Source organism: Gymnoscopelus microlampas, assembly GCF_963454915.1.
Source record: "Gymnoscopelus microlampas genome assembly, chromosome: 1".
Classification (NCBI taxonomy): Eukaryota; Metazoa; Chordata; class Actinopteri; order Myctophiformes; family Myctophidae; genus Gymnoscopelus; species Gymnoscopelus microlampas.
The window spans coordinates 15992445-16005267 of NC_139962.1; the positions used below are offsets into that span (position 1 = coordinate 15992445).

The 12823-nt window shown below is 39.5% G+C and overlaps 1 protein-coding gene across 4 annotated transcripts; it reads right to left on the reverse strand.

Annotated features, from left to right (window-relative positions):
• Positions 1–198: 198 nt before the first annotated feature.
• Positions 199–12668, reverse strand: fsd2 (fibronectin type III and SPRY domain containing 2). 4 transcript variants are annotated; one of them, XM_084070728.1, is made up of 14 exons: positions 12613–12655; positions 11964–12097; positions 11374–11658; positions 10739–10840; positions 7177–7410; positions 6655–6677; positions 6351–6472; positions 4625–4789; positions 4349–4483; positions 3726–3879; positions 2512–2645; positions 2279–2411; positions 1929–2105; positions 199–494 (listed from the first exon to the last, which is right to left on the reverse strand). In XM_084070728.1, exons 3-14 carry the CDS (start codon positions 11641–11643, stop codon positions 245–247), a joined length of 1899 nt encoding a protein of 632 aa, XP_083926854.1. In that variant the 5' UTR covers positions 11644–11658; positions 11964–12097; positions 12613–12655; the 3' UTR covers positions 199–244. The 4 variants fall into 4 exon arrangements, with proteins under 4 accessions (XP_083926854.1, XP_083926853.1, XP_083926856.1 ...); XM_084070727.1 differs by having other exon boundaries at positions 11374–11667; positions 12613–12654; XM_084070730.1 differs by having other exon boundaries at positions 10751–10840; positions 11374–11667; positions 12613–12652.
• Between the last annotated feature and the right edge of the window lie 155 nt (positions 12669–12823).

Below are 12823 nucleotides of genomic sequence, written 5' to 3' on the forward strand. Positions count from 1 at the left end.
TAGAAATAAGATATGCATACATACCATACTGAAATAAAATGAATCCATTGGCTTCCTTGAAAATCAAACAAACCACAGTATGCTTTGAGAAATGGTCATAATCGTAATGTCAAGTATAACTGTATTTGTATTTGCATGTAAGCAATGCTTGTCATTTTTGTAATGAACATTTTGTTTTAAAAACTAGCCATGTGTTTGTGTAGAACATATTCAAAAATCCCAAATAATGATCAAATCCATGGTATCAGATATGCGCGTACTCAGGAGCTTCTATACCATTGTGTACAGTGAGAGCTCCTGGGTTGTCCATGGCGAAGCAGGGGTGAACATACTGCTGGAAATGACCGTGGAAGGTGTGGAGATGTTGCTCCAGATCCACATTGTAGAAGGACAGTGTACCCCTGTTGTAGTCCAGTGCCACCCCTATGCGCACTGGGTTTACTGTGATCCTTAAGTCAGGGCTCCAACCATTGTGCAGGAACTCATACTTATGCCTGAGGAAAGTGAAGCAAGTATTAGTCACGTAAGTAAATGATTCAAACCTTTTGAATCGGGTGATATATAATGGTTAAAATTAAGTATGAAGCATCATCCAAGTCAGAATAAAGTTCCATATCGTCACTGTCGGGCAGAAACCTGCTAACTCAAATTTCCAGCATTTTTCTCATAAATCAATGCCATTGAACACCCTTTACGTCTGTGTGTTGGTTAAAAGAAATATTGAACCGATAAAGTATTAAAAAGCGCACAGAGCAGCTGCTGCAGAGGGGAAGATAAACAAACTGAAACGAGGCAGGGTTTTTTTCCCCGTAGTCTGTTTAAAAGTAACTGCAGTGTACCTGTTTATCAAATGTTATGTAATGTTATGAAAACTATTAATTCTGAAATCTAGTGTGTTCTGAGGAAAGCAATGTGACAATTGAGTTCATATAGCATTTCTCTCGCTAGTTCTACTGAAACTGCAACTCTGTTGTGAATCTCTCTTTGCAGAAGTTATTGTAATTAAAGTCCTGCTCATTGTAGGCCTATATGAGCAGGGTCATGAAGCTTCAGGGCATTAATTCACGTGTTGTGAGCTTGGAGATCCATTGTAAGCTGTTCTGATCAATGATGGACAAAACCTCCTAACTCCACTTGAGCTGGATCTGGGTAAAGTGGTGATAATATAATGACACATGTAAGTATGTATCTCTCATTAATGTGTTTGTGTGTGCCAACGTGGACAGTTCACACTCCAATAAAACACGTCCACAAGTAATGTTATAAACACCTACTGCATTTACTGTCTGCTGTGAAAATGGCCCAATGCTGGTATATGTAACTGAATTGTCAGCCCCTGACACGATTTCATGTTGCTGTGGATTTAGGAAAATAAGTGTGTATTGTCTGTTTTTGCGTAGGCACTAGGGCTAGGCAGTGACACTCATCTTAGGATATTCTCTACATACGCTATCCATAAGAATGCAAAGTGCATTCATGGCACGCGTTAGTGAATGGTCTGCTTAAGTGACAGTCCAAATGTCCAACTGGTCTGTGCCAAGGATAGTTGCTATGGAAACGGTGATGGAAGTCATGGATGCACCACTATCAGCATTTGCTGTGAATACCTCCAACAGGCTTAGTTATGCACAAAGAAGTGGCAGAACAATTCTTGCTTAGGAAAGGATTTTTCTTTTCTTCTATAAAATACCCTCTTGGCCTATTTTTCAGATACTGTATGAGTAGTCCCTGTGAGACATCAGCATACTAACTTGTATCAGACTAACTAAAAAAAGGAAATGACATAGTGTCTACTCGGTCTGTCAGGTACTGTGAAAATGATGTCGTCGAGTCTTCCTTCTTTAGCCAGTACAATAACCAGGAAAAACGAATCAGAGCATCAAGGCATGGCAATAAATAATAAAATAGCATTAAAAGCAAGCTGGTACCTGGATGGAGTGAGAATATGCCTCATACACCAAGATGTGTTGTTTGCCCCTACATATGAGTTCCGGTGGGTGTCTTCATATGCAACTCCAATCCTGTACTCTGTCTCATCGTCCACCTCTACCTCCCAGTAATGTCTGCCTCGTACTGGTATAAGATCCCCCAGCACAGCAACACACCTACGCACATGCATGTACACACGTGTATGCATGTTAATTTGGTACTATGGACACTAAACATACGGTCATTGTTAACGGTGTACGTTAAACAGACGTAGCAGGTCAAATTAAATCCAAGATCCTATGTATGTACATATTGAGGACACGCTATAATAGCAATGTGATTCTTTCACCTGGCAAACGTGTTATCATCAAAGGCCATGGCACTTATTGGCAGCTCTTCATCTCCATAAAACATGGTGAAACCATCTTCAGAGATGGACAGGCAGGGGTGGGCAGTATCCTCCAGAAGATGGAAGAATGTACCTGCATGAGGACCAGACAGACAGACACCCATTGACTGTAGTCAGTGAGCCACCTGCGTGTCGTAGGTGCTATACACAGGCTGATTGGACTTGCTTCTCACCTGTTGTGGAGACGGTGAAAGCTTCGCTCCTGTCACTAGGCCCGCCAATATTGACAGCTCTAACAGAGATGAGGTAGCGTCTTCCTGTCTGCAGTTGGATCTGACACTGACAGGTAGGCACAGCCACTATTGACCTGAGAGATCGAACCAATTCAAAAATAATGTTAACGGGGTACAGCTCACTTCCTCTTCAATGGACTATGGCAGGGGTTTTCAACCAGTGGTCCAGATCTACAAGCTCATGAGCTTGTAGATCTGCTATTTTTGAAAAATCTTGAAAATGTGTGCATATCTTTCAATATGCATTTTTTAAAACAAACATTTTCAACTCAAATCTTTGCTTCTGGGGGTCCCTGGCACAAAACATTTTCAGATGGGGGTCCGCGGCCAACCGTTTATCAATTTAGGGGTTCTTGGCATGAAAAATGTTGAAAACCACTGGACTAAGGCACAAAAAGATGGCAATCTTTTGGCTTGGAATTTAACATTGTTATAATGACTTGCATGTTGTGGGACAAGAGGAGTGAATATCATTCAAAAAAGATTCAATGCACCTCATTCATTCATGCAATTCAGAACGTTTTTAGTTCTAGTTTTAAGTGAAAAATAGATGATCTCAATATAATTATGCTTGGCTTCTTTTTTTTCCCGGTTCACACTGAAATGACCAATGAAACATCACTGCAAATGATTGGACAATATTGCAGCGGAGATCAACACTGCTGTGGGAGGTGAGACTAATAATAGCTTTTCTAGGACACACACACACACACACACACACACACACACACACACACACACACACACACACACACACACACACACACTGTCTTGAATCAGCAGCTCTACAACCATGGGACCTCAAAAGTCCCAGGCAAGCACTATAACAGAGGCTTGTTTATGGATGTATTGAAAGCAAAAGTCTTAGTTACGGGGTGGCACACAGAGGAGGAATAGAGTATCATGGGACGCAGCCTCTACTGTAGCTTGAAGCATAGCAGATTAAATGGGTCATCTCTGATTAGGGTTACTATTTATGTAAGTGAAAACAACATCATGGAAACTTGTAAAGAAAATCAGCATGACAAAGACAAATTTACATAGTCTAGTTTCCGAGCATGAAGTCAAGTCAGTTTTGTGATGGGAACGCGATAAGAAAAAAACAACATATTATGTAATGTACAGTAGGTGTGTGTTGGATGGGGCATACTTACTCTGTTATACCACTCTGCCCACCATCTGTACCCATCTCAGTGAGTTCCACGGTGTAGGAGTCAACAGGGTTGGTGTTTCCTGACTCCCAACGAATCAGAGCCGCCTCTGGGCAGCTGGTACACTGCCTCTGCTTGATCTCAGGGGGAGAGGGCACTATAGCAAAAGCACAGGGAATTGGGGGGGGGGGTCAATACCGTCACGGGTCCATTTGGTTCCATTTGTACACCGAGTGCCGCGCTATGAGCTTGCAGATCTGCTATTTTTGAAAAATCGTGACAATCTTTGAATAGGTATATATATTCTTAAAGCAAACATTTGTAACTCAAATCTTTGCCTCTGGTGTTCCCTGGAACAAAATATTTTACAAATGTTTGCTTTAAAAATATACATATTTAAAGATTTGCAAAAAAAACATGATTTTTCTAAAAATAGCAGATCTACAAGCTCATAGTGCAGCACTCGGTGCCACTCTATGAGCTTGTATATCTGCTCTTTTTGAATAGCCAAAGAAATCTAAAATGACAGAGATGCATCCCCGGATTGAATGGGTTAAATCAATACTAAGGAGAATGACAGGAAAACACTGCAAAGAAGTTTGAGGGCGGAAATGCAAACATATTACCAGTCATGTACAGGGCCTTTTCACTAGCTGGACTGATGCCCGTAGTGTTGGTAGCCGTCACCCAGAGCTCATACTGAGCATTGGGGAGCAGATCTGTCACAGTGCAGTGGGTCTCTTTCACCTTTGTTTTGCACACTTAAAAAAGGGACAAAGACCAGATAGTGTTAATGTACGATTTCCTCTCCCTCGGGTAAATACAATTTCAACATACTGTATAAGTGTGACAGTGTCACGTTATCATTGCAACAGAACTGTTCCATTATTCCTGCCCTGTACCATCTGGTCCACAGGTGCTGTCTGCTGGCGAATCCTCCAGTACGGGTCTGTAGTACAGTTCATAGTACTCCACTGTATCGTCGGAAAACAGGCTCCAGCACACACGCAAGGACGTCTGCGTGGCAGAGTTGGGAATCTGGGGATTGATTACTGGTGCGTTTGGGGCTAGAATCACATCCGAAAAACAGAAAAGAAAAGAAAAACAAAAACATTATAATTAACATCAGTCACACCACACCAGCAGCACAGTAACCAGCGTTTTGAAACAGCAGGGTGATACGTTGTGGCAGTTCATTATAGTGCTGCTGTCAATTTGAGACAATAGGCTTAATAGATATTTATTTCCTGTTTAATTTGTTTCTCATTTCTATGGAGATTCTTTATGGAATAATCTACACAATGCGTTCTAAAAATGTTATGCATTCTTGCAGAACACACACACACACACACACACACACACACACACACACACACACACACACACACACACACACACAAAGTGTAATCAGGGACAGACAAGAGAGATTCTTTGCTTCAGGAGCTGGAAGGCAACAGTGTCCCTGTGCTGACAGCCTCACTCATTCATTGACACAATAGAAGATCGCTACATAATTAAACACAAATAAAGAAAATTGCTAGTCATTGTTATCGAGGCAACCACAGATTTATCTCTAAAGTAAACTGTAATAATTATGTTCCCTCAAACCTAACCACAACCCCTAACCCCTAACCCCAAGCATAACCCTAAACTGAAGGAACACAGGGCTGAGGGAACATGTGGCTGACCACATTATATACACATAATGGATGGAGTCTGTGGCGCACAATCCCCTTTAAGTGGAACAATTATCTTTTACCATCAAGCTTGACACAGAAAGAATAGCCCAGTGACTGGTTTATTAAAAGCTCAATCATGAGTCAGAATCAGATTCTTGGAAGGTGCACCAAGAAATAGTCCAATTTCTTTGAATGTTAGCTAGGAAAGCAAAGCCGTAATGGCGAAGTGGGTTGATGACGAGTCTCTGCCGCTTTAGAGAAGCTGAGATACCGCCATATTAGTGGGAGAATGTATCTTTTGTCTAGAGTCTGGGAGAAACCACTGAACCTTCTGGGCATAAAGCTTAATGTGGTATGAAGACAACTGGTTGAAATGAAAGGTTGTTATTGTCATGTTCAATATTATTGTTTGTCTATTGTTCAAAAATCATAGTTATCTGACATTTACTGTTGTTGAATGCTGTACATAACTCTATGCAACTTAGATCAGCTGAATGCTGTATGTACCAAATGATTGTGTCTAAAGATCTGAGCTGTATGTGTTAAAAAAAAGAAAAAGAAAAAACCTTCAATAAAATCCACCGAAGTGCAAATTGTTCTCTTTCTCCGGACTTTCCAAGTGTTTGTTAAAAAACTCCCCCCCCCCCCCCCCCCACTATGAACAAGGTTCATAGTTCAGATAACCTCTTTTAAATAGTAAATTGATGCCAAAAGAGCATGTCTACATAGCCTGCTGTAACTGGGATTTCATTCCAGTCTTGTTTTTTAACTCTCTAGTTTGTTTTCACCCAGTTTTAGCACCAAATGCTGGGAGATTGTCCTCAGACGCGTTTAGGAGGCTGGCTTGTGAGTCAAAGGTAAGAGCATTCAATAACACACACAGCAACAAAACATAGTCTATAGTTGTGCACGGTATGTGTGAAATGGAGGATAATCATGGACATCAGACCTGGAACAATGTTGATGGAGTCCATCATGGTTTTGACGTCTGATAGGTCTGCCAGTGTAGTGGTGAACTCAGTTGATGTGTGCACTTTAAGTTCAGTCTCGTCTTTAGCAAACTCCTCAATTCTGATGACAGAAAACAAATTGAATGAGATTTAACGCATGAAGACATTACCAATAGATGGATTAGTCAAAGGGAATAACAATGTTATTTTTGAAACTACGTGCAGGGATTGTGCGGAAACGCGTGCAATGAAAGACGTTGTTATTTGTGTGCATAACCTCTGAAAAACATGAAACCAAATTACCTGTTGATGGTGGGAGTAACTGCCTGTCAACAAAGTTCAAAACACAGCAATTCAAAAACACTTAACATATAGCATATAACCCATTAAGACCTGAAGCCGATTCTACAAATGTCTTCTAAATCCCAACAGTATTCTGAAAAACATATGTTTCTATATCAGTGGTGCTCAAACTTTTTCATGTCAAGGACCCCCAAAATGATTTATTTGGCCGTCGACCCCCATCTCAAAATATGCTGTTCCAGGGACCCCCAGAAGCAAAGATTTGAGTTAAAAATGTTCGCTTTAAAAGAATATTTATTCAAAATGTGCACACATTTTCAAGATTTTTCAAAAATAGCAGATCTACAAGCTCGTAGCGCGGCACTCTGTGCCGCGCTACGAGCTTGTAGATCTGCTATTTTTGAATAGCCAAAGTGTAAAATAATGCTTTTCAGCTCAAATCAAAAAATGATTTGTGACTGTAATATTAACATCATTATTTTTCTGGACTTTGTGAAGAGAGGGCTTCACTAACTAACTGACCTTTAGAAAGAGTCTCTTGTCTTGGGTCCTGTAGATCTCCTGGGCAGCCTCGATGAGCTCCTTTGAAGCATCGAGTGCCCGGCCACAGTCCAGCAGTTGTTTGTACAGGGCTTCCAGCTTTCTCTTCTTCTCCTCCTCCAGCCCGGCCGCCCTCTCATCATAGCGCTGAGATAAAGTCTGCAGCACATCGTTATAATGCTGCTCCAAGTGCTGCTCCTGACGGCCAAAGTTCTCCTGCAACATAACAAGAGGAACAGTGGTGAAAAGTACATTTACTTAAGTACTGTACTTAAGTAAAATGTGGACGTATTTGTAATTTCCAATACTTTTACTTCTACTCCACTACATCTCAGAGGCACATATTGTACTTTTACTCCACTACAATTATTTGAAAACTTTAGTTACTAGTTACTTTGAAGATTTGAAGATTATTATATTATACAACATACATTAACCCCTTTAGCCCTATTTTATACATAGACTATTTGAAAATAGCCGATCTACAAGCTCACAACGCGTCGCGATGCGACGCGTTGTGAGCTTGTAGTTCAAACATTTTAGTACTTTTACTTTTGGTACTTTAAGTACATTTTGATGCCAATACTTTTGTACTTTTACTCAAGTCAATTTTGAATTCCGGACTTTCACTTGTAACAGAGTACTTCTACATTGCAGTATTGATACTTTTACTTAAGTAAAACATCTGAGTACTTTTTCCACCACTGGTGTTTGGGGGAGAGACTGTGTTTTACTGTTTTGCCAAGTCGCTACTCAGCTGCAAAGAGATAGAGAGTAATAGATGACAATTCAAGAAAGACATTGTGTGGGCTGTGGCAGCTCTAGGGCTCAGACCTACAGCGGCACACACACACACACACACACACACACACACACACACACACACACACACACACACACACAGAGAAGGAACACAGCAGTCAACAACACTTGACTACTGATATAACCGAGTTACCCAAAAAAATAACTTTGCCCCATGGTGACAAAGAAAGCAGCAATAAATAGTTGATAACTGACAGGATAAATGGTAGACTATGTACCAGACCAAATCCTGCTTTCTTCAAAAACGAAATTATAAGCATTTCTCTGAGCAAGGGTTTTTACATAACATTTATTATTATGGATAAGTAAGGATAAGGATTATGAATAGGATAAGTTTCATCCCTGATGTGGAAATGGCTTGGATTTTCTTTATACAGTATACAGTTGGTTGGAAATTGTAAATACGCTTAGAGGAGTTCATACTAAAACCAAGCATGGGCTATGACATAGTGGTTAGTCGTCAGAGCTCTGGTAGAGCAATTACACAAGCATTAACTAATGACTGTATTGTTCCCACAAGATCGAACACATTCGGACAGTCTGCCTTCTCAGTTAAGGGGGCAACCCTTTGGAACTCTTTGCCTTCGGTTCTAAAACAAAAAATACGGATGGTAATGTGTTTAACAGAGGACTTAAATTATGGTTGAAATCAAATCAACTGTGCTCACATGTATTTACCTGAATGATTATGTATTTTCTGTTTTCACGAGTAATGTTGGGTTTTATTTTGATAATGTTAATTATTAGTAGATATTTTTCTTGTACCTGATTGGGTTTTAGATTGGTGCTACTGTACATTCGAGGAGCTTCCTTTGGACAGGTATTGAAAATTAGCACTTGTGCTATATACACTGTAAGCAAAACATCTGGTTCGTCCAATGTATTTGTGATGTCCACATCAAATAAATAAATCATCATATCATGACTAGGAGAACAAACTCTTAATCTGATTGGTTTAGGTCCTTAAGAAATAAAAGTACATATCTGAATAAGAAGGAACATTTTGACATTTACTTAGCTACCACAACAGAGAACCTCAACGATCCCTTTTAAGTTTTGTAAATAATAAAGTCTTTGAATGCAAATTGTAAATACCATGTACCACCTTGTGTTTACAAAGGGCTCTGAAACGGTCACTGACAGAGCAGAAATGTTTTAATCATCATTTTTGATTCCTCTAGCTGGTTCTCTGTCTGAAACGGCAACATTTTCAGTTAATCATAATCATGTATGTGTACAGTATATACCGGTATGTCCTGTAAGCCCCCTGCTGTGCAGTGGTCATCTTTGTGTTTTTACTATGATTTCCGAAATGAATTGAATTCATCTGATTGTACGGTATAATTGCAGCATTTAAGTATGCAGGCCTGTTCGTTACAAGTGAACGTCAAGCTCTAATTCTGGCACAATAACAGCCGACTGTGCGGTGTGTAGAGTGTGCACTCAGCTACTTTTTCCACACCTTTCACCCAACTGATCTCCCCATGTATAGTCTGTCTGTAGTAGTCAGCGTGTAGGCCGCTTTAGACACATCATTGTGCTGCAGTGGTGGAAGAAGTACTCATAATGTTTTACTTAAGTAAAAATATCAAAACAGCAATGTAGAAATACTCTGTTACAAGTCGAAGTCCCGTATGGAAAATGTACTTGAGTAAAAGTACAAAAGTATCGGCATCAAAAAATATACTTAAAGTACCAAAAGTGAAAGTACTCATTGTGGAGAATGGGCCATTTCACAGGTTAAAAATGTATAAACATTTTTTTTTAAATTAGCCGATCTACAAGCTCACAATGTGTCGCATCGCGACACATTGTGAGCTTGTAGATCTGCTATTTTCAAATGGCCGAATTATATATAGGCTGAAGTGGTTAGTGTGTTTTGTAATAATAATCTAAATCTACAAAGTCATTAGTAATTAAAGTTTTCATATAATAGTAGTGGAGTAAAAGTACAACATTTTCCTCTGAAGTGTAGTGGGGTAGAAGTAAAAGTATTGAAAATTGTGAAAACTGAAGAAAGTAAAAAATACCTAAAAATTGTACTTAGTTACTTTACACCACTGTTGTACTGCAACTTTGCACACGCTGAGTCACAAGTACCTCTTCATTTATAAGGCCATGCTGAGACAGCACAGCCCCTATACATATTCATTACCCTACAATTACAATTATCGCTTACATTCTCAGTTCTCAAAATTGTGTAAATTAACCTGCCAAAAAAAGCCTTCCAGTTGTCTCATTGGCCTAGAATGATCTTCAAAGAACTATGAAATTGCAGGATCAACAAAAACCTATTTAAAGCTAGGGTTAGTCATGGAGGAAAATGAAATGCAGGCCTGTAAATGTGGTAACATTGTTGGAAAACATAATCTCCCCTCCCAAACTTTCGGCCAAGTGGAGATAATAATCTTGTCCTGACTGACATCGATGTGTAACTTGACGAGACTCTTTAATTGAGGCCTAATCTGTACTAATTTAATACTGCTTATTTTGGCCAGATATCTCTTGCAAATTAGATTTTTAATCTCAATTACACTAACTAACCTGGTTAAATAAAGGTTGTAAAACTGTAGTGTAGGCAGGTGTGTAAACAAGTAAGTCAGTCAGTAAGTCACAGTTGGCAAGTGTGTGCATATGAACAAATTATAAGATTTCTATAGTTTCAATGTCCAGCCACCAGCCTTATTCACTTGTGCAAGCTGAAAGAAGCTCACTAACTGACTTGTGTCTGTACCTCCACAGTGAGAAAGATCTCCTCCAGATGACCTGCAAAGTTCTCCATCTCAACGACCTTCTCCTGCAGCTTGCTTCTGGTGGTCTCAATCTGAAAGCAGAAACAACGATAGACCATTCAGTTCATGTGGTGCTCTCGACTTGAATCGGACCACTTCGACATGGTGTTTGATGGAATGGGATATGGTAAAACATTCATGAACCCTTTAAAACCAGGAAAGCATCTGTGTCATTTACTCATTTTAGATTTTAATGTTTGCTATTCAAAAATAGCAGATATACAAGCTCACAGCACATCACCTCATGCCGTGCTGCGAGCTTGTATATCTGCTATTTTAGATTTGTTTTTGTATTATTCATTCATTTCCCCCCCCCCCCCACATGAATCAAGTATGCTGCATTTCAAGCAGTACAAAATCAAAGCTATTTATATTTCTATTATTGAAAAATCTTGAAAGTGTCTTGAATAATTTTGATTTACGAAATAGTTTGAGATCTACTGATTTAGAAGGCATTTGTAGAATCTGCCTCAGGTCTTAATGGGTTTAATAACTATTTTAGCGGCCACAGGCTATGACTAGACCCCCAACGGACTGTCAATAACAACGTCACCCCCCCCCATACCTCATGAGGTTCTTGATCGTCAAACACACTGTTGTCCCCATCTTCAGCCCCAGTGGGGGATGGGGAGTCCTCCTCGCAAGGCTCAAAGTGCAGAGACTCATTGGTGTCGATGGAAAAGCGCTGGTAAGTGGACAAGTTGGCTTGGTTCTGCTTCCTCGCACCGCCTGGCATCCCACCAGAAGGCTCCATGTTGTGGCCGTCCTCGTGGTCCTCTCCATCCTCTGTGATCACATCCAGCCTGCCTCCTCTGGGGTTATCAAACACCTCCATCACAGCCAAGAGTCACTGCAGGGACTAAATGTTTGAAATTCATTAATAACATAACAAAACAAAACAAAACAAAAACATGCAGTAGGCGATTGAGACACTCTTATTTCACCTGACAGTCATGTATTTAATAACCAATCATAGTATGTTGATTGTTGAGGAAAAAAGTGCACCAAGCAACTTGCACAGAATTAGATACACACAAAGTTACACAAGCACAAGATGTCTTTTCCCAGTATTAACCCAACATATTCAGCTACAGTAAAGCTATGTCTTTTTCATTTAATTGTACACACTAAATAACAGTTAGATGGTCAATTTACCTGGACGATGAATCACTTATTCAGTCTGTTTTTAATATCCATTGAAAATGCAGAGTAAGGGCGGTGGTAGTTTTCGTACAGGCCAACTTTACAAGTGTCAGACAGTCAGAGCAAGGAGAGCCACACACACAGTACTGTGACAAGAATAGACTGGCAGCTCAAATGACACAAATATTCAGTGGTGGAAAAAGTACTCACATTTTTTACTTAAGTAAAAGTATCAATACTGCAATGTAGAAATACTCTGTTACAAGTAAAAGTCCGGGATTCAAAATTTACTTGAGTCAAAGTACAAAAGTATTGGTATCAAGATGTACTTAGTACCAAAGTACCAAAAGTAGAAAGTAGCACCAAGTATGCACAATGTCCCGTTTCACAACTTTTCAAATTAAATATATAAACAAAATATTTTCAAATAATATGTATATATGGCTGAAGGTGTATGTTTTGTAATAATAATCAAAAGTAACTAGTTATCTAAAGTTTTCAAGTAATTGTAGTGGAGTAAAAGTACAATATTTGCCTCTGAGATGTAGTGGAGTAGAAGTAAAAGTAATGAAAATTGGTAGTACTCCAGTATAAAAAGTAAAAAATACTGAAATGTGTAATTAAATAGCCTACTGTAACTTGAGTAAATTTACTTAGTTACTTTACACCACTGAGCACAGAGGGACGTCAGACCTGACTTGAATAAATGCGACACAACAATATGCGTTATAACGTTTTTCATTGTGTTTGGTCATGTTTTGCCACATAGTCAACATTATATCCTTATCATTGTCTTTGCTACTATCAGCAAATGTGGAAATCCCCGACCGACCCACGTGACTCAAAGGTCAAAGTTGAACCTAAACACAGTC

What these genes read in the sequence shown, in the direction of transcription:
- fsd2 (XM_084070729.1), bottom strand. Translation starts at nt 11,643, where the DNA reads ATGGAGGTGTTTGATAACCCCAGAGGAGGCAGGCTGGATGTGATCACA. An exon ending in CTGTGGAGGTACAGACACAA is followed by an intron (nt 7,411 to 10,738) that starts GTCAGTTAGTGA and finishes GTTATGTTGCAG; the next exon opens with GAGAACTTTGGCCGTCAGGA. An exon ending in CATATTCTCACTCCATCCAG is followed by an intron (nt 495 to 1,928) that starts GTACCAGCTTGC and finishes CACTTTCCTCAG; the next exon opens with GCATAAGTATGAGTTCCTGC.